This window comes from Xenopus tropicalis, chromosome 2 (genome assembly GCF_000004195.4).
Source record: "Xenopus tropicalis strain Nigerian chromosome 2, UCB_Xtro_10.0, whole genome shotgun sequence".
Taxonomy (NCBI): Eukaryota; Metazoa; Chordata; class Amphibia; order Anura; family Pipidae; genus Xenopus; species Xenopus tropicalis.
In genome coordinates this window covers 110,715,675-110,738,318 of record NC_030678.2, presented here as the reverse complement: position 1 = coordinate 110,738,318, position 22,644 = coordinate 110,715,675, and the positions used below count along the sequence as shown (strand labels likewise).

Sequence of the window (22,644 nt, the reverse complement as noted above, 5' to 3'; positions counted from 1 at the left end):
TAATCCTTTATGCCCCACATTGGGCGCCAAGTGTGATGCTGTTCATAACATGCCCACTTTACTCTGAATTGCATTCAGATGATGGACACTTGGTCCAATCTTGGTAAAGCATGCAAGACATGGGACTCTCTCTCCATAGCAAGAGAGGCCCTCACTATAGAATGGAGTAAGGGTTAACCACACAGATTTCACACAGACAGAACAGATCTCTCATTAACATGAGCACAAATGGTTCTTGGAATAAGTAGTTAATGCTTTATTTTTAATATACAATGGCTTTGTAGATACTTTAGATAATTACTCCCCTCACAGGTATTGTATCTGGTTTCATCATTGGAGTCTCTGACTGTTCTAAAAACTGCCCTAAGCCTAACTCATATTCATAGATTAAGCTATTACAGGCACTTCCCAACACTAGCTACACCTACTGAGGTCTACCTCCACCTTAGGCTCTCCAGACTAGAAAGTGGGATCCAATGAGATAGAACACATGAATAACAGGACTGTAGCAAGCCTTTTATCAAGCAATTCTTTCCAAATTATATCTCTTATAGTGCACTACTTTACTGTTATTTACACAGCACCTTAACACTTAGCTACTGAATACAGGTTTAGTCTTAGAATACAGGTCACTTTTGGTTAATGTCGTTGCCTTCTCCCCTCTGGATAATTTCCTGCGGATGTATCCAGTAGTACAAACAAATACGCGGGATCTAATTTTGATCTCTCACTCCCCATCATCCAGAATATATCAGTAATATAATTGTAACCCTTTCTTGGCACACTACAGTAGAAGCTGGATTACACTCACTCTTCTTGTTGTTACCTGTGGTTCAGTAGGCTGAATTCCTTTGTATATATGTGAAAGATACTGGAGAACTGAGATTTACAGCACTGTGCCTCCACCTAGTGTGCACTATTAAATGCAAACACAGCAGTATAAACCCTGATCTGCCAAAACACATGTGGTTTAGCCAACTCCCAGCACAGTCTCTTCCAAGACACAGTCTCATATGCCACTCCTGGTGGAAATACACTTGCCCAGTTCAGTCTCTGGCAAAGTCCCTCCCCCAAGAGCTCTCTAGTTTCCCCAGGTAGCGCTACTTGCCCCAAAGTACCACTCCCTTTGGAATAGGCAGTTGCTCCCACGTAGCCGGCACCCGGTCAACACCTGTCCTCACACAAGGAACACATACTGGAGCCTTAGTATATTGCTCAGTTGGATCACTTACAGAGGACTCACATGGAGATAAAGACATCCAACAGCAGCTAAGCAGATCTGTCACTATATATGGCTGGAGCTCAGTGCTGCCAAGCAGAGCACACACAGCCTTTTATTCTCTTTTTCTGCTCTCTGGATCTGGCTGGTTGCTGTAGCAGGGCTCCCTTATAACGTCTGCTGGCCCATCCAGTGGTTTTGGCTCCAAAGCAAGGCACTCCCTGGGTCCTCCTCTTTCCTCAGAAGTTGTAAGTCAATCGGATTTCTCTTCAGTGTGTAACCAGGCTGGATGATGTCACAGACAGAAAAACAGGGGAAAGATTTCTCTGATCCCCTACATAATAGTAACTCTTGGTAACAAATCAAATTAAAGCCATTTATTATGCTAACCTTTATGTTCTACCAAGCAATGGTAATCAGCCCTAAAAGAAAGATGGCAAAAGGCAAGCTTTCAGAAGTAACTAGAGTTCTACAATGGCTACTAAATAACTTTCTCTTCCTTACAGTATTAGCTATACACTTGGTCAATTTACATAAAAATAGAAAATGAAAAAAAAAATCAAAAGAGTAATAATATCATCCTGGTTTAACTTTAATAGCAATTAGGGTTAACCTCCCTTTTATCATTCAGCAACAGTATTTGACGATTAATAGGCTTTGATGGCATTAAGTATTGAATTTGCTTCCAAAATCTTGAATTCAAAGGGCGAGACTTGTTGCCTTCCCATTTAACAGTGTTGCTTGATTTGAGTAGGTGCAGGGACTCTGGGACCACATTAAGTTCATGTAAAGGCATACATTCAATCAAAATAACCTTGATCTTCCTTTCTACCATTGCCTTGTGCAGCCCAGCCTCAAGTTCGTATAAAGCATTATCAGCAATGTAGTTTCTGCTGAAGAGTATGATAAGTCTTCTGCTTTTGTCAAGGAATGAGTGCATGTCATCAACCTTAACTGCAAATAAAACAAAAGCATAAAAATACTGTACAACAAACTTTTTTCAGCTCTGAATTAGAAACAGTGGGCATGAAGCTTCAGTTCTAGTACTGAGATGCCTTGAAGTTGTATAAATTGTAGTATGATAGGCCATTAACATTATACAAACCCAAGTTATTGAGAAATTATGTTTCACATTATCCAGTGTAAAATATACACAATATTTTAACATACTGTAAGCTTATTTTGTTTGGCTATTAAAAAGGTTACAATTTATCCCAAATATATATATATATTTATTTGGAATACAGGTCCGTTATCTGGAAACCAGTTATCTAGAAAGTTCCAAATTACGGGAAAGCCATCTCCCACAGACTCTCCATTACAAGCAAATAATTCTTATTTTTAAAAAAGATTTCCTTTTTCTCTGTAATAATAAAACAGTACCTTGTACTTGATCCCAACTAAGATACAATTAATTCTTACTGGATGCAGAACAATCCTATTGGGTTTATTTAATTTTTAAATGATTTTTTAGTAGACTTAAGGTATAGAGATCAAAATTACAGAAAGATCCTTTATCCGGAAAACCCCAGGTCCCAAGCATTCTGGATAATGGGTTCCATACCTGTATATATATATATATATATACATAATTTCCGACATACAGGATTCCTATGCGGAAGTGAGGAAACCACCATGGTATGCCTCTGACTTACATAGTTACATACAAAAACAGACCTCAAAACTATAAACACAGGACTGTATTTTGGATGCTTTATTGGCATCTTATACTTTATAAAATCTGAGTAACTGGTATGCCTTAAATGCATGTTTTCCTCCCATAGGACTCAATGGCACTCTGCAGCTCCAACCTGGCCCAAGGAAAGTCATGATACCGAAGCTTGAATGAATCCGAAACTTTCGTACTCGTTGCGACAAATATGATTTTGTTGCACAAATTGTCACACAAATTGTCGCAAAGTACGAAAAAGTCACGCAAATTAATGAAAAAATCGCAGAAAATACACACAGTTCTACAACTTAGAAAAAATACAAATTTTTTGTATTCAGACTCAATCGTACATTGATGAATGTGCCCCTTAGTGCCTTAGTTACTCCCTTATAAAGTTGTCTCTGCAACTTAATCTCAAATGAGACCATACTATGATTGATGTTCTTGAAATGCTCAACCACACAAATGCTAGAGCTCAATTTAATACTATTAGTTATCACCAGATACAAAATAGATTCTTCCCTAGTACATTCCTGAACTACAGATGCAGCCAATTTCCTTTCCCATGTTATCACATTATGTCTTTTCCGGTTATTACAGGGGAAAAAAATATGTCTATGGCATTTTCTGTTGTGTTTTGCTGGCATGTTTTTGCACTCTAGCACCCTCTACAGGCAGGATTTAACACTCAAAAAATGGTGTCTGGACATGGTAAGACAAAAAATGAAAACTTGCTGGCTGCATCTGTACCTAATATTAGAAAAAAAATTGGTATTTAGGATATTTACAAACCTGTTATTTTTTTCTGACTCATCCTCGCAATTACTCTAGTTAATATCTGGATAATTATTTCCTCATCCCCCTTTTGTCTGAAAGGATTATTGGATTACATTTGTATACGTACCTCCTCCAGGAATAACATCTCTTTCAAAAATGCACAGCTTATAACCAAAGAGGTTTTCTAAAACCATGGGGAGAGTTTTAGTAGCAAATTCTATTTCTTCTTCCTCCTCAGCAGCTGGATTGCTCATAAATGATAAGTAAGCATCAAACTGCTTTCCATCTACAACAAAAACATCTCATAAATGGATTATTTATTTTAAAGGGATGACATAATACATAAAGCATACACTAGTTATTAGTAGTCTATCCTGGCTAATCATGAGAAGCATTCTAAAACAAAGCAACAATATATATCAAGGTATATAAAGTTTCTGTAAATACTTGAAAAAAAAAAAGGATTAAGGGCTTTTAAAAAAACAAAACACCAACTGCCTCTATGCGACCCTTACAGAGAATGATGGACAAAGCTGAACTAAAGTGTTCTTGAGGCACTGTTTATATTGCTTTTAAAATTGATTAATAATCGCTGGGTGTTAAATAAATCTCCAAAAACATGTTGATATCTAGTTAGATATTACATTAAAAACATTATGTAGACAATGAAGATTTCCTTTTTACAGATTCAAGTTATTGACAGGGTTTTCCCTGATGAAAGAGGTTCAAATATGCATGATAGACTGTTGCGTCTTGAGGTGAAATGGATCTTTATTTTGGGCACTCGGCATCCTACTGGTTTGAATTCTGTTTTTGATATCAGTTGCTATGTTTGACATAATTAACCTGAAATTTAATGATCTTATTCATTGTTTCTTACTTTAATCACTTTGATTTTATTAAGGTCATCGCTGTGGGGTATTATGACTTTTATCTCATGTGCTTATATATTTATTATTGATTCAATTTTACTGTGTAACTTTGTGTGGCTTGCTACATTGAACTTGATTGTATCGAATTTTCTCCAACTGTTTAAGAGTTAAATGGGCGGTACTGATGTCCTGCTCATCATCGTTATGTCACTATTTAAATGTTTTCTTGCTTGTGTTTGTTATGCCTATGATTAAGTGTATATTTACACGAAACGCGTCAGCCGTATTGTTTTTAAATGGAGTAGTAAAAATCGAGTTTTAAGCAAGCCGCTGTGTCCGGTGCATTTGGAGCCCTTTTGCATATGCGACAATGAAGATTTGGACTTCATAAAACAGCAAATTTATTATCTTCATCTGCCATACTGTAAGCTGCTTTTAAAAATGATCTGATAAAAGAATTACTACCTTACAGATTACAATTAAACATGTTGTGGTTTTAATATTACTTCTGTGTCTGTGCAAAAATATTGAAGTTAATGGTGGCATCACCAAAGTCTTAAAAATATCAAAGTGATATTATATATAAGGGGGTTACCCTGCAAAAGCCACTGTATTATACGCACGGTGACAAAAGGACGCAAACACTACTTACTGCTGCTATAATGAACTAGAAATTGGTCAAATGCCGTATCCACTTGTCACCACTAACCAATGAAACCTGTGAAAAACATGTTATCTAAAGCACACGTAGGGGCACATTTATCAAAGTACGATTGAGTCCGAATACGAACATTCGTATTTTTTCTAATTTATAGAACTGAGCATATTTTCTGTGAGTTTTTCGTTAATTTGTGTGACTTTTTCGTACATAGTGACAACATTTACGCAACAAAATCGTATTTGTCACAACGAGTACAAAAGTTTCAGATTCATTAAAGCTTCATTGTCGTGACTTTCCTTGGTTTTCCCGCAGTTTACGATCGTTCGGATACAAAAATTTTGTGACTTTCTGAATGCCATTATGATATTATCATGACTATTACTATTTTTTCCTAAGCATTTTCGTGACATTTCTGATCATCAGAAAAGATCTTATTTAATCTGAATTTTTCCCATTTCGGGATTCGAACTCGTACTTTGATAAATCTGCCCCGTAGAGTTAACAGGTGGATTTCTGCTCACAAATGCTGTCATTCAGTTAGTTGCTAGGAAAACTCATATCTATATAGTTGCATTGGGCGCTGATGTCTTCAAATTGACTGGGAAACCCTGGAGCTACTGTCCCACAATGGCCTACATTACTATGCTTGATGTCATAATTGACCCCACTTGTGTCTTTTTTAAAAAGCCTTTCTGACACTTTGGGACGTATTTACAAACACTGGAGACAAACATCACAGTTGACCCATGGCAACCTATCAGATCTTTGCTTTTGTTTTTTATCAATAGTAGGTGACCATTTAAAGACAACAGTGTCTTCAATCAGTGTATTTCAATCCATTGTTTTCATTATAGTAGTGAATGTACCTTAAATAAGCAAACTTTTGTTGCAATACACTTACCTCCATTGGTCTCATCTGTTTTTTTTAGGGTTCTCCATAGTAAAACTATATCTATTCTAAATTTCACACACAAAAAAGCAAGCAAGACAATGCAAAGTGAACAAATAACTGCCACAATAATAGACTTCGTAAAAACGTCCCTTGATATATCTCGAGCTTTCACTGGTAGGAAAAGAAGATAAAACAGACAATTTTAAGTAAATAAGATAACAGAACTGTGGTTAAAAATCTTTGTTACGTGAAAAAACTCCTGCATTAACATAACAAAATGTACATGCTTGCTTACTGTGGACTGGAAGTATAAAATAATGCATTTGATTTTTTTTATTTATAAAATATGAATTTTATCAGAAAGGTCTATGTAAATGCAGGCATAAGCACTCACAGAAAAGCTGCACACAGGGTTTCTTGTCTTCCTTTGGATAAACATGATCTTCTGGTATCAGACTTCCCCTCTCAGAAAAATCCTTAATTCCTGGGGCCAGAGTCTGCACAGCTCTCTCCTCTCCTGCTCCCCCCTCCCATAAGAATTCATAAAACGTACTCCCCCCTCCCTTAGGAATGTGTAATCTGAGCTACAAACGGCTAGAGCTGCAGCAGGAAGCCATGAAGACCAAGCTAAAATGGCAGCTGCTAACGGAAGGAGCTTATAGGGCTCTTTACTCAGTTATGGTAATGGTTTCTGCTGAATAAATATAGTGTTCTAGGTGGCACTAATGTAGCAAATCTATTGGCAGTAAAATGCCAAAATGACTTTCCTTCTCCTTTAATTATAAGTCCATTTGTCCAATGGTAAACAAATGAAAATAAAGCCATAAAAACAACCGTTATTTCAGATATTACATTTTTTTAAATTGTATTAGGGTTGAGATTCTCTTTTCTCTGTGTTTCTCTAGTTTCTCTGAAACTTCACCTAATGTTATGCAATATTTTGATAGTTGCCTTAGACTGCAATATGTGCCATTCAAGCATAACAGTTTACAGAAGACTGAAGCATAACATAATTCCATTACAATGCCTACCTTTGATTCTGAGATTGAATGCTCTGGAGCCCCCTCCATTTGTGGTGTCCATTTTACACTTATAGTAATTTTTAACATCATACTCATTTGCATCATTTATTTGTAGCACAGTGATGGCAGTTAGACTTCCGTTTGCATACCTACAGGTCAAGAGAAATTATGTTGGTAAAACTGCAAATCAGCAAATACAGTGTACAGTATGAGGTACATTTTTATTATTTTGCATTTGTAAAGGATTTTTGTAGCATTGTAATCATACATAATTCTATAACACTTCTAGTTCCTGGAAAATTTTCCCATAGGAAGTATCCTTGTATCCCAACTGCATAAAACAGTTTCAAGCATTGTATCAGTCAGTTTAAGCCTCTCCTTCTAAATTTAGTCAAAAAAGCAGAAGCACAGAATAATTGCATTGCTATAAGCAACAAATAGAGAAGGAAAGGTATTATCACTAGGTGGGATACCAATATGTTAGGAACCCCTAGTGATTAGAATAGCTGCTGAGAGCCCAGATTGGTGCTCTTGTTTACTTAAATTTGTATCGGTACCAGAAAGTTTCAGAAGCACCACGCTGACATCTTCTGTCTCCTAGGAATCCATTACAGCCATTGTGTGCTGTGTACATATGCACTGAGAATGAAAAGCCAAACATAAATTTAAAAAAGCCAGAGTTTTGCTCTACTGTGCACCTGTCCTGGGCTTCAGGGGAAACAATGAAGACTAAGAAGATGGTGGTGTGGTGCAAACTGCCCGGAGTCTCAGGTTAGCGACTATTATCCAGGGGGGGACCTAAGAAATTGGTCTTTTCTTCCCCTTGAAACGTGTTATATTTGGTTGCTGTGATACATTATGCCAATTTTTTAGCTTAATTCTCATGTTAAGCAAAGTCCCCTTGAAATTACTGCCACCAAAACAAAATAATAATTCTTAATTAAAAATCTACTCCAAAAACCTTAGGCCTCAAGTATTCGAGGTTACAGATGCTGTACCTGATATTGAATCAACATGCCATTCAGCTTTAATCTTACTTACAGTATTTTCTGGGGAGTGTAACATCTTTTGTATGTGATATTACTACTACAACCTTCCACAAAGTCATATTGCTCCTTATGCTCAGCATTACTTTCTGTTCTTTTGCTGTTCAGTTGTAGCCAGAACATGGTTACGTCATATAAGGCTCTTTGGCAGTATCCAAGAAAGGCTTCACATTGCAGTGTGAAATTTGTTCCTATAATTGAAAGATGACAATTGTAAACTGTATATAAAAAAAACAAAACAAAAAACAAATGTAAAAAAAAAAGTAAAACTTTAATTAATTTCCTCAGAAATAGCACGTGTTTGTAAGTGAAATGCAACCCTTTCTATGGTTAAATCTTCCTTATTAAAGTGGTTAAATCTTCTGTAAATAGATTTCCTGTAAGATGCTTTATCATATTGTACTCTACCCTAAGAGTCCCAGTTACCTCTCAAGCTTTCTTCCTGCCTTCAGAGCCTGCTGTATGAAACTATTTTTCTTTAGTGACTAGTAAAAGATGTATTTATGAGTCTGCTTCTTTCTTCTGAAACTTTCCCTTCTGAAACTTTCCCTTAACTTCAAAGACAAAAGTTGCTAAGCAGAGAACCTACTCAAGGCAATGACAAACTGAGGGCTTGCCGAGTGATCCACGGGATGATAAGGTTTTTTTGAAGACTAATCCTGTTTAACTTCAGCGGTGTAATTATGAATGTTGCTGCTTTAGCTATTATTAACTCTATAATTCTGATGCATTACACTATGTTTTATAAGGTGCTTCATCCATACATTAAGGACTCAAAAGAGTAAAAATAATGCAATTAACCTAAAGTAAGCACATGACAGCTTAAAAGGGTGGTTCACATTAAATAAACTTTTAATTGGTTATGGTATTACTAATTCTAAGCCATCTTTCAATTGGACTTCCTTATTTATTTTATATAGTTTATGAATGAAACTCTTCTGACTATGTTTATAGCTTTCAAATGATGGTCACCTTTTTTAGTTTTTATATAAATACTATATACTGTACCATCTATGCTTATTTTTAGTCATTCCTTCTGACAAAAACCATAGCAGAGCAATATTTGGTTTAAAGGTTACTATTTGATAAAGATAACTGTGAGAGAACGTTCTATTTTGCTAATAATATGGCAAAATATATCAGTGGGAAATGCTTATTAGGGTAAGACTTCAGATGCCTTTTTGGATTAAGTCTTGATGGCTCTGCCTGCTGCAAAAGTGTAGATAGGCAAGGGAACCTGTGTAGAATAATATATCGCAGTAGAGGTAATTTTCTACCTGCAAGATGCAAAATACAAGAAATGGGTGAAATCCACCATGTTTTTTAAACATTGTGCCCTGCAGGTAGAGGAATTGGCACATTTGTGTGCTTACAAAAGGAAATCAGAGTGAACGCACCTATGTTTGCCCCATAAATACATGGGGAGCTTTTGCACCCCTTAGAACTCTTGCACTTGTGTTCAGGGTCTCAGTACATAAACCCCAGTGTACATATGTAGATATAGCAAAGATACTAAACATATACAGAATACTGAATGCAAACTTTACTAATAGAGTATATTTCCATTTTGTATAGAAGCACCCCATGCAGTATTGATAATACAATCTTTTCTACACTATTAACGGTTATATTTCTCTATATGCCTTTCACATATGCATCCTGGGATTGGGAGAAAAATTAAGTATCAGCACTTACCAAGTTCTATATCAAGATTTGTAACATTCCCTGTACCCCTCAAATATGGCTTTATATTTTCAATGCACACTGAAAGAAACAGAGTATTTGACATATAACTGAAAATCTGACAACCTTTAAAACATGATTTTTAAAAATTCTAAACATTTTTTAAATAGAATTTTTTTTGTTTTGTATTTTATGATGAGTTGCGAGTCAGTAATTCTGTTCTGTCATGATAGATATAAATAAAGTTTAATTCATGGTGTCAGTATCTCTTTAAGGGGATCCAGTAATGCAAATCAGGGCTACTGAAGCAAATGGGGCAATTAAGGGCAAGGGATTGTGTTTTTTATAAAAAAAAATAGTATGGACTTAATAATGAATGCATATTGAAAAGAGCTTTTTTTTTTTCTTTTTATTTAGGTCCTTTGTCCACCAATGTGTGTTTTGGATTTTAACCAATAAGGCCCCTGGGGTGTATTGATGATTTTGTGTTCAGGGCCCAGTGATTTCTGATGGCAGCCCTGTGGAAGTCCACCTTAGTATCATGCTACTTCATTGGCCCTGTGTTTTATTCCCCTTTAAAGGTGCTAAAATGTTAAGCACCCCCAAGTGACTTGAATCGCTTACCTTGTACCCCAGGCTGGTGCCCCTGTTAGGAGAAATCTGCACCATCCCGGGGCACCTGGGGTGATGCGCTTCCTCCTTCGTTTCGCTGCGACTCCGAGTCCCGTGCATGTGCAGTAGAGTGAAAAAGTCGATTTCTCTGTTAAAGTTTGGCTTTTCACTCTACTGCGCATGCGCGCGCAGCGAAGGAAGGAAGGAGGAAGCGAAGGAGGAAGCTACCCCGGGCTGGTGCTGTTCTCTCCATACAGGGGCACCAGCCCGGGGTAGAAGGCAAGCGATTCAAGTCACTTGGGGGTGCCTTACATTTTGGCACCCCCAAGTGACTTAGCTTTTACTTCTCCTTTAAGGAAGGTGTTAAGTACACAGCTCACATACATGTACACGAGGGTGCTTCTGCTGCAACACAGGAGCAACCAGCACAAAGTGACTGTACACACCTATAGCTCTCCAATACTTTTTAATAAATTAGTTTTATATTTATGAAATAAAGTGAATGTTATGGGTTTCATTACCATTAACGATTAGTTTTGTTCTCCGAGAGAAACTGTAGGTTCTTCCGTTACGAGGAATCATAAGAACAAATGCATAGTCTGCTTCATCAGACTTCTGAACAGCATCAAATGAAATCTGACTAACATTGAATGCATATATGTCACAATTCTGTAAAAGAAATAAAAAAGGAAAAAAGGGAATTAGAACAAAATACACAAAACTAACATATGTTTTTTATACTAGAGTAATCTTTTCCTGAACCTAGTTTTTAAATAACTAGTGATAAGCAATTGTTTTTTCCGCCGTTTCGCAAATCTTTTCAAAAGATTCGTGAATTTTTCAGGAAAGCAACGAAAAATGCACATCAAAAACAAATTGTTGTGCGCGTCATTTTGTTGACACACGTGTGAAAACAAACACGCTTGCGTCAAAAGAAATTTTTGACATGCATCATTTCAGTTGTGCTGGTGACAATTTTTTGTCGCGCTGCAAATTTTTATGCTGTGAATTTTTCTGCCCGTTTCCCAAAATTATCCACCAATGGCGAAAGGTGGATATGCGCCACAAATCCATGCCACCCATCACATAATTACTACTTTTTCCAATCCTTAAAGCCAAAGAGTAAAGAAGAGTCTATAAATTTCTAAAAAAAAATACAACTTAAGGGTTATCTGTCACCCTAAGAAATCATCCAATTTCTTTTCTATTGGGCTTGTCAAGCAAAACAAACTTTACACTATATAAATTATTTAAATCTTGTTTCCTTCAGTCTTGGAAATCACAATCACAGCAAGCAGGTAAGCATTTTGTGGACACTGTTATTACTTCATCCCACAATCTTGTGTATGCTCCAGAATGGGGGACCTAATGCCCATGCACAGACAACACAATTTTAGAGCATGAGGAGGAAGGGGAAATGTGAAGAGTGCAGAGGCATCTAGGAAGTACTGAATGAAAAGTAAAAGTAATTGCCTGACCCAATTTAATGCCCAAGGCTGGTCAGGCAATACATGACAGAGAGCTAAAGCAAAAGAGCAGGCTTAGAGAAGTGAACCAAACGCTCCATGTGCCAGGCCCTAACAGATATGAATGTTTTAATAAAAAAATGAATTTGAGTTTCATGTTTACCTTGCAAAGGACTTTTGTTACACAGCTTTTTATGTCTGTGTGACAGGTCCCCATTAATTAAAAATCACTGCAAAAAAACTATGATGTAGAACACGACATTTTTAAATAAATGTGTTCAGGGTCTCAGTACATAAACCCCAGTTTACATTTGTAGATTTTTTTGTCCAAAAGTTAAACAAAGTAGTGTCCTTAGGGAGCTTTATCCCTACCAAGTGCAAGAAAATGGGGCATATAATCATGGCATACACGATACCACCGATCTCCATTCCATTATGGTGGGTACATAGCCAATGCACAAAACTATTACGTGTATATGCAATGTAATGACTTATATTATATATATAATATAAGTCATTACATTGCATACTGTATATAAATATAAACAGTGCAGAAGAACAGCACTCACAGGATTTTCTGAATTAGTCTTGCAAAGGTTTATTTTGCTTTTAAGTTTTGATCCCCCACAGGGACCTTAGTATTAAGGAGTCAGACAGTGCCCAACAAAAGTCCCTGTGGGGGACTGAAACACAGAGCAAAATAAATCTTTGGCACTCACAGGATTTGCTAATTTAATCTTTCATTCTTCTGCATTGTTTATGTTGTTTCTCAGCTTGGGCACCCAGAAAAATGAATTGTTTATGCTGTGCACGTTATCTGTCTCTCTCTCTCTGCATAGTATGTACAGTATTTACTACATTTATCAACAGTCAAACTTACCTGCCATGAAACCTACCTGCCATTCTCCTGTATCAGTGAATATTTTAGTTATCTGTGGAAAAGGTATGTTTAAGTACACTGCTTTTTAGAGTCCATTTTACATACCTTATATACAACAATAGAGTAGTTAGTCCCACTATCCCTGTAGCGCTCAAATGGTAGGAAATTGACTACAACATGCATACCCATGTTTGTTTTCTTCTTCTCATTGCAAGGCGTATTACATTGCTTTTCACTTTTCAAAACCACTTTTATTCTTATTCCTCTGGATTCTGTATCTCTGTCAAAATATGGTTTGTTTTCACTATAGTTAATATGATTGGCTTGAGTGTTTTCAGACAAGTTATTCAAATGTTCTGTGTTCTACTTCTGTATGCCATCTGGATTAATTTTACTACACTTTTCTATGCACTTGTATGTACCCTATAGCAATCTATAATGAATACAAACCCAGACTTGCTCATCTATCTTCTTGTTTAACAGGTATTGCCCTTCTTGTGTGATGTTTCTACTGGCTGTTTTTGACATTTGTTCGATTAGCTCACCAACCCACATATGTAATAAGAGGCACTAAGTTAGCCCCAGAGCAGGGACCCATAACAACCAATAAAATGTTTGCTTTTAAACAGGTGAACAGTAAATTCTACTTGCTGATTGGTTGCTGGGCAAATCGTGTCTTTTATTACATTTCCCCCTAAGTCTTCACCACCGCTGCATATCCTCATTTCATTTCTCTAATTTTCAAGTATTCTCTCTAGCACAACCATTCTTCTACCCAAGAATTCTTCTCACCTCCTTATTCATCACTTCTTTATAATCAACCTTCTGAGACTTCTCTTCTGCACAGGGGCGATTCTGGACATATCGCCGCCTGAGGCGGCTCCTGGATGCCGCCCCCCCCCCACTCCCCAGCGCTTACCTTCGCTTACCGAATTTCCGGTTTAAAAACCGGAAATTCGGCTCTTAAAGTTACCAGGAGCGGCATTTTGCCGCCCCTGGTAACTGGGGCGCTTCTGCCGCCTGAGGCGAGTTTCTCAACTCGCCTAATGGCAGAAGCGCCCCTGCTTCTGCAGGACACATGTAGGGAGGGCAACCTAAAGTTCTCACACTTCCACAATGTGAATTCCAACTGGTCATGCAACTCAGTAACTGTATTCACACATCCAGGGATTAACAGCAAATACATCCACATTGTTCTACACAAGCAATATTCCCATCTTTATACTATGGACCCTGAATCTGTGGTTGCCCTTTTATACTTTGCATGTATTGCCCCTAGTGTCTGAGGTTCAGTATTACATCTAAGCAATTTTGCTAACTATACTGCCACCTATTGACTAGAAACAAAAAACACCTTTCCTAACAGGTTCTCCTGCCACCAACTGGCCATTTACAGAAAAGCATACAATAATAACACAAACATACAATCACCATTTTTCACCTCCTTACACACAAAAAGCAACTTTTACATGTTTTTGTTTTATGTGTGGCATAAAGATCAGGACATGTCCGGTTAGACAGTTCTCCAACACTGAAAAAACTGCATGCATATTTTTCCTGGCTCAAAAGCATCTGCTACTGCTGCCACTGAACAATTCACACCATGTGTTTCTCATTCAAGTCATGGGAGCTGCAGCTAGGGCCTTCCATATAGCCAGTTGAGTAGAGTGAGACGGATTAAATCTAGTGAGGAGTTATATGAGGCAGAAGCGCAGGAAGAAAAATAAATCTGAGAGAGTGGCCTTTGTGTCAACTTTTGGTAGCCACACCCATAATATAAATAAAATAATTTTAAAGCATTGGAGTATGTTACAAGACGATCGTGAAGTAGGCAAATTGTGTAGAGACCCCACTATTTTCATATAGGAGAAATCAATAGGACAGGTTTTGTCCAAAAAGGTTTTGCAAAAAGAAAAGAAAAGTGGGTTATTAGCACCCCTCAAATTGGGTACATTCGCATGTGGCAATTGTGCGCACTGTACAGGTATTATTAGAGGGGATACAATCGCTCATCCCACTAAAGGCACACCAATTCCAATTCAAGGACATTTTACGTGTAACAGCTCTGGGGTAATTTATATGATAAAATGCCCATGTGGGGTCCCTTATGTGGGGCAGACAGCTAGAGCAATAAGAACTTGTTTAAATGAACATAAAAGCAATATAAGGAACTATACACCAGAGAGAGAAAAAGAAAAATCTGAACAAAAAAGTAGAAAGAAATATGTATCTGAATTATCTGTGGCCAAACATTTTTATGCAGCTAAGCATTCAGTGGCACAAGTCAGATGGGCAGTATTAGAACAAGTCCATTTACTTAGAGGTGGAAATTTGACTAAACAATTATTAAAAAGAGAGGCAGTGTGGATTAAAAAACTGGATTCTCTTTCCCCTCAGGGTTTAAATGAAAGCTTCAGCTTGAAATGTTTTTTATAGACTTTGTAACTGTTTATTGTAGGATACTTTGTATAACTGGTTTTTAAATGTGATACTTTGTATTTATGGTTATATGTTTTACAAATTATGAAGTGTAAAGGACTCCTATGAAGGGGATTGTTGATTCACATAATTGAATGGCTGATTGGGACTGTTTGGCATTGCAGCCGAGATGGGGTTAATGGGTCACATAGTAGTGTCACATGGTCTGTTAAGGTATTTAGTGAGTAAATTGTTCACTTGTGTGTATTGCACCTGAAGAAGGGGTCATCCCCGAAAGCTTGTGCTGTTTGTACATTTCTGCAAATAAATGATTTAAAGGCATTGCCGACACACTGGAGTGCTTCTTCCCCTTTGCAAAGATACATGGAAAAAAAGGCTTGGGAGCGGCTGTGGAAGTTAAGCACCCTTTGAGAACATGTATGTAAGTGGTGTGCTGAAGATTTTTGTTTAAGCTGCAGCTAGGAGCCACCGGTCCTTATGAGTTATTTGAAGTACAAGTGTAGGACCTGTTATCCAGAATGCTCGGAACCAAGGGTATTCCGAAATAAGGGGTCTTTCCGTAATTTGGATCTTCATACCTTAAGTCTACTAAAAAAATCAATAAAACATTAATTAAACCCAATAGGACTATTTTGCATCAAGTAAGGATTAATGATATCTTAGTTGGGATCACGAAGCACTGTATTATTTTTACAGAGAAAAAGGAAACCAATTTTAAAAATCTGAATTATTTGATTAAAATGGAGTCTATGAGACACAGACTTTCCGTAATTCGGAGCATTCTGAATATTGGGTTTCCGGATAAGGGATCCCATACCTGTACACCATCTAAAAAGCATACTTAAGTTGGTCTACACTTGCCTTTGCCTGTCCCAGGGTGGTGAGAGTTGCAATTAAACAACAGCTAGATTGGTACTGTACATCTCATATTCACGACATCCGTAATTTAAAACAGCCAAAACAGAAGTTTCTTTAGAAATGAAACCACATATACACTGTAGAACTTGGCAAAATTTTCACACAAAATTCAATCACATGGTGAAATACGTGAAAAAGCAACCCTGGACTGCATAATTGGCATACATTGACAAATACCTATTATGTGGGAAAGTGTAGAAACAGGAAGAATGTATTACAATTAAGTCATACATACGGGGAAATAAAATGCTGTTGCAGAGAACAAACTTATCTATGAAATTTCAAGAGCTGCACAAACAATGCAAATTCATAAGTACTTTTCCGGATGCTAAGGAAATGGTCAGCAAGAATATTTGTTTGGAAAACGGTTTTAGTCAGAATCACCTACAAATGCTGGGAAACCTCACCTGCCATATTTACTAATAAATTGCAAAAAAAATGGTACTGTCCCTCACAATGTAAGGCTAATGCATCACATGGTGGATTTTCCGCCCGCAGCCTTCTTCTTTGGGCCGTTGCATCAGCCTGACGCAATGCTTTTTTTATCTGCAGGCTGAGAATCCGCCACTTGTGGCACTAGCCTAGGGATTTTTTCCCAGAACTCAAGCATTTTTGTGCCTTAAAGTTTTGTTCCGGACACTATATGCATGCACTGTGTGAATACAGATGCAAAAACTGCACCCATTTGTAAATCACACAAAGACTGCATGATTTTTCAGAAGCAAAAAACACAGATGCAGTGCACCAAAGGGAACTTGGTTACTGGCAGGTGTAAAAAGTTTCCCCATGCTCCCTGCCCATCACTGCCCTCTGTTTCACATCCACAGGTAAGAGATCAGCTGGGGTGGGGCGATTTGTTTTTACAGTTTTTTTTGTAAAAAATGATAATAAAGTGATGGGCCATGTTTACATACTGGATTGAGCAATAATAGTCTCCAGAATCATTAAGATATATTGGCCAGAACTGAAGTTTATGCCCTTTTGAAATTATCCTGGAAGTGTTGTCTGTAGTAATCTTAACATCCACATCTGATTGGATTCTGTTCCAGGTGATAGAGCTTTCATTATTTTTCAGCATGTTTTCGACTAATACGGGATCGCTCCACAGACATTGCAATACATAGTGCTCTCCATCAACTGCACATCTTGAGGCTTGGCAGTTTCCTTGAAAGTAGAAAAGGTTATTTTTTTAACTGGTCAGAGTACAATGATGGAAAAGAAGAGTTTACATTTTGTGAAAATGGAACATCTACAAGACAGAGAGGGAAAATGTCCTATTCTTTCAGGTAAGGCGTAAGCAGCCATTGAATGCATTTGAAAACTTTCATTGTCACATTGAACTAAGGGGTTTTTGTCCTGAATGCTGACACCTCAAGGTTTCGCATGGATAACTACATATACCTTTATACATTTGCATAAACTGTCTGTGACATGAACTTTAAGAAGTGGCCCACCTTTATGTTAACTTCAAGCAGACAAAAAACCTATTGTAATAATAACAGTAAAACTGTAGCCTCAGAAAGAGTCAGTGACCCTCATTTGAAGCTGGTGAATAGGAAAAAAATGATAGCTAATAAGAAAAATTAACAAAATAAAGACCAATTAATATGTTGTTAATAATTGACCATTCTATAATATACAAAAAGTAAACCTGAAGGTGAACAACACCTTTAAATAACCAACTTATTGCCTCTATGTGATCTGAACCTCTAAATATGTTTATTTCTTCCAACATCTGGAATTTCATACATTGCACAAGATACCCTTTAACTTCCCTATTAGCCAGTTGTACACAACTGTAGGACTGCTGCAAAGTATGCACACTGCTGCCAAATCTGGAGCTAATTTAAGTCTTTCCACAAAACAGTTGGGGGATATTCAGATATGCTGACATAAGGGCTCCAGTATTGTCAGAGAGCAGCTCTATAAATCTGGCAATTCTTTGTTACATTGCACTCTACATATTTCTCCCCATAGATGAATAAAAGTTTGGTGAGAACCAACAACAACATTTCCTAGAAGATACAGGAGGGAGATATTGTACATAGAACTTCCACTTTATTTATCCTGCCATGTGTTCTTGGAGGTATGTTTGCCTTGAATTGGCACTGTATTTGTTTTTCTGTCATGTGGTCAGGAAGGTTATATACATAATTCTCAATGCATTATCCTATAATGTGTTCTGGGGGTATCATACAGATACATGAAACTAGCCATGCATTCTAGTGGAAGTATACACTGAAATTGGCACTGCATTTAACTTATGTGTTCTGGGGTATTACAGTAGGGGGACCAGAAAAAATGGTGCAGCATTTGGGATATTGTAAAATCAGGGAAGTTTATTATGTGTTATATATTAGTGGGACCACAAAACAATGTTGTAAAATGCAGGAAAACATAGGGGATGTAAAACTGAGGTTTCAACTGAATGCATGAAGTTGGCACTAAATGTATCCTACCATGTGTTATGGTGCACTTATACATGGAATAGGCACTGCATTTATAATGCTATGTATTATAAATAAAATAGGTACTCTGTTTAAATTGCAGTTAGTTCTTGAGTATGATTCATGACAATGGTACTATATGGGGCTCATTTAATAACCATTGATTTTTCATTTTAAATTCGAATTTTTTTCAAAAAAAGTCACAAAAAGACAAAAAAAACACTGTGACTTTTCAGAGATTTACTATGCATTTAAGCAGTTAAAAATCTGAATTCAACAATTTACCAGATTAAACTTGCTGAGTTGTAGAAGTCAATGGCACAGGTCCCTACCCTTTCCTTAAAATTTTTTCTTTTTTCTTGAAACTTTAATGGTCGGGATTTTTGTGGCAACACTTAGAAAAAGTCAAGTTTTTTACAACTTTTCACGCAGCAATAGTAATATTATAAAAAGTACTAGTATAAAAAGTACTACACATTCGGGAAAACGAGTCTAGTTGAATTTGAAACTACAAAAAAAATAAGAAATTGTGGAGTTTTAGCAAATCTGCCCCTAACTGTCCTGTTGTTTGTTTTGGAAACTGTTATACTTGGCTGGAATTGGCTTTGAGCTACTAAAGGAATACGTTTAGACAATGTTTTTACTTAGCCTCCCCAAACACAAAATCACCACCTGCCCATGGCCTACCCTGTTTCAATTTTCAGGCGCCATATGTATAGTCTCAGAACTCAATGGTAAGTTAAAAAAATTTACTGTCACATGTAAATACAGTACATTTACAAAATGAGCAAATAAGCCCTTTTGTTGCATTTTCTCTATAATATTAGCAGAAGGTGTGAATAAAGTATCACAAAAAAAAGTAGTAAGTAAAAAAAAGAGTAAGAAACTAATTCTGCTTATGGTGCATTACTAAGGTGCCAAGTAATATAGAACTGTGGTCATATAACCGAGGATGACAGTTTGTTATTAGATAGAACCTGATTCCTGACAATCTGTAAAGAAATGTTAAACTCACAGTAAGTTCTGTGATATTGTTATGTACTTTTTTTTATTCCAAATAATATGCAATAAAATATAAATATATTTTGTATATATTCACATACTGTGTTACAAGCTAGAACCTCAGGCTGCTCTTAAAGTTTTATAAACACTTGAATACACCCCTAGATTATATTATTAATATTATTCTTCAATGATGTAGTGCACATTATTTATACAGTACATTACAGAAATTATACATTACTGACATTAGACCCTGCCTCACTTAGGAGCAGATTTACCAAAGCACGAATTCGAATCCCGAATGGCAAAAATTTGGATTGGAAACGGAAATTTCGCAACTTTTTCGTCGCCATCGCAACTTGTTCGTATTTTTTGCAACTTTTTCATCGCCGTTGCAACTTGTTCGTATTTTTCACGACTTTATCGTATTTTGTGCGACTATTTCGTTGCCGTCGCGACTTTATCGTATTGAACAATCGTAAACGGCGGAATAACCTTTCCGACTTTGCATGATTTTGGAAGCCTCACGGAGGAATAAATGGCACTCTGCAGCTCCAACCTGGCCCAAGGAAAGTCACGATACTGAAGCTTGAATGAATCCAAAACTTTCGTACTCGGCGCGACAATACGAATTTGTTGCAAAATTTTGTCGCAAAGTAGGAAAAAGTCGTGACGGCTCTGAAAAATTCGCGCAAGATACGAAAAAGTCGCGATGGCGACAAAATCGTCGCAAAAAACCCGCACATTATGAAAAGGACGCATTCAGAGCGTTCGTGCCTTAGTAAATCTCCCCCTTACAGTCTAAATTCCCAGCATATCTAAAGAATATGATAGGGTCAATTTCATCAGAAGCCAAATTGCCAGGAACCCAGAGTACCCAGTGGAAACCCATGCAAATACAGGAAGGACATATAAACTATTTACACACAGAACCCAGGTCAAATTAAAAAAAAAAATCAAAAATCAAAAAAAGTCAAGCTCAGGATCTATGAGTCAGAAGTTCCAACCACAGAGACACCCTGCTGCCCACAACCTGTTATTATCATTGGAAAACTACAGTTGCTGTATTATGCTTGATATGTAGCGCAGCAGTGGATTTGGATTCTATTACAATACTATGTACTATGGTAGGGAAATAACCATTCATCTAACAAATTACAGAAAATCCAGTTTTGCTCATCTAATATCATGCATTCTCCCCAGAACTGATCAAATTAATTAATTCATTAGTCTTGTTTTTCTTTTGGTGGGGGTGTCTTGTTTGCCATTAAAAATTGTACAAAACTATAACTAAAAATAGGAATGGTTTTCATGTCCTTGTTTAAAAAACATGGAAGCCAATCTAAACCATCAGAATGTGCTGCAGGATAAAGCGCCACTGAAAATGTCAATTAACCCTTGTGTTTTTCCCTAAGGTGTTGGGCTGCTGGTTACATTTTAGTCAGTTCTGTTTTTTATGCCAATCATACTTCTCATGAATTACAGAAAAAACATATTTGTTCTTCTAATATCATGCTTTCTACCAAGAAGAGAACTGATCAATTTTACATTACTTTTCTCTTGGTGGGGATCACATTATGGTCCCAAATAGTAATTCTGTTTTTTTATGTCAACCAAAAAATGTTTTATATATATTTAGGTCTAAAACGCATGTAAACTCCCAACACATCACCTGTCATTCATATTATTGGAAACTAGTGATTTAAGTTCTTGTAAATGATAGGTTGCTCAGATTGGTATTAACATGTTCCATTCCATAGGCCTGAAATATACTTATTTTTTAGGGGCACGCATCACTACTACATCCCATGGTGTCATTAACCTTAAAGCCAGCTTTTTCTAAAAGTTTCTATGCAGAAAAGAAAACTACAAACTTCTCATTAACCCTCGAAGGCATAAATGAATAAGACTTAAAAGGACATACAGGGATGTTCAGGTTCCTAACTCTTAGACATAAGTTATTGATATTGTAAGGTTTTTAGCATCCTGAAAAACACTTTAGAGAACCTTCAGTTTCTCATGCTTTTCTAGAGTGATCAATGCAAAACTACACGCTGTTTGGTTGTCCATGACTATTGCTCCATTCAGGTTGAACTGGAATACAAGTACATCATGAATAAAAATTGAAAATAAATATTGTGCCTGATGCACAAACTAGGGCAGCACCATCTTTAAGTACTCAGTCCTGTACATGCATTCTAAATGAAAACAGTTACACAGTCTACTTTTCATTCACCAAAGGGCATGGTTAATAAGAAGGACTGAAATGAAGTTTATCCCTTACCTGATCTCAAATGACAAAGAATCACCAGAAAGGCAAATACTGTTCCTCCTCTAAACATGTTGCTTATGTTGATGACAAAAGCAATATTCCCCCTGATATAGCAGCAAAGCTTTTGGTCAGATCATTCAGGAGGAGCTATGTTTCTTGCAGTGTGGAGTTTCACTCTTTGTTGTATACTTCTTCAAAAAGATTATCTAATGGAAGGTGGCTTAGAAATGTTATCATATTAGCCCTACTGTCATTTCCTGTCCCATGGATCTTGGCCGACAAGGAAAGGGCAAGGCCATAGATGATGTAAAAGCAGTATGTGAAAGAAACTGTTATTTCCTTTCCTGTGTTTGCTAACTGCAACAAATAAGCATGCTATAATGGTGACTTGCATATATATTTCCACCCCCTTGCATTTTGCACATTTTATACAGCCTGACACAAAGTTAATTAAACAAAAAGCAAGCATTATTAGTTTGCAGAAGTATTCCCCCTGAGTCAAACCTTGGTAGAATTAGAATTACACCAGCAAGCCTTTGGGGCAAGTCTTGCCACAGAGTGAGGTTTGGGCTTTAATTTGGCCATTTTATACATTTAGGTTTTTGGTTTTAAACCAGCTCTGTGTAGTTTTGGCTGTGTGCTTTGGGCCATTCTCCTGCTGTAAAGTAAACCTCCACCTCAGTCCGGTATCTTGACTTTTTCTCTGCTACATCTGTGACAGAGAAGTTATTTAGGACTCAAGTAGAGAATACTGGACCTCAGAT

General features: G+C 36.9%; 1 protein-coding gene across 1 annotated transcript; it reads right to left on the bottom strand.

Annotated features, from left to right (window-relative positions):
• Positions 1 to 235: 235 nt before the first annotated feature.
• Positions 236 to 22,644, bottom strand: il18r1.1 (interleukin 18 receptor 1, gene 1). Its single transcript, XM_012957674.3, has 10 exons — positions 21,893 to 22,644; positions 17,074 to 17,323; positions 12,908 to 13,082; positions 10,978 to 11,125; positions 9,857 to 9,925; positions 8,157 to 8,352; positions 7,125 to 7,264; positions 6,103 to 6,264; positions 3,796 to 3,954; positions 236 to 2,173 (listed from the first exon to the last, which is right to left on the bottom strand). Exons 1-10 carry the CDS (start codon positions 21,948 to 21,950, stop codon positions 1,812 to 1,814), a joined length of 1,719 nt encoding a protein of 572 aa, XP_012813128.1. The 5' UTR covers positions 21,951 to 22,644; the 3' UTR covers positions 236 to 1,811.

Coding starts and splice junctions, on each gene's coding strand:
- il18r1.1 (XM_012957674.3), bottom strand. CDS start 21,950: ATGTTTAGAGGAGGAACAGTATTTGCCTTTCTGGTGATTCTTTGTCAT. Junction 8,353..9,856: donor AAATCTTGATATAGAACTTG/GTAAGTGCTGAT, acceptor TTTCAATTATAG/GAACAAATTTCACACTGCAA. Junction 2,174..3,795: donor AGATGTTATTCCTGGAGGAG/GTACGTATACAA, acceptor TTTTATTTGCAG/TTAAGGTTGATGACATGCAC.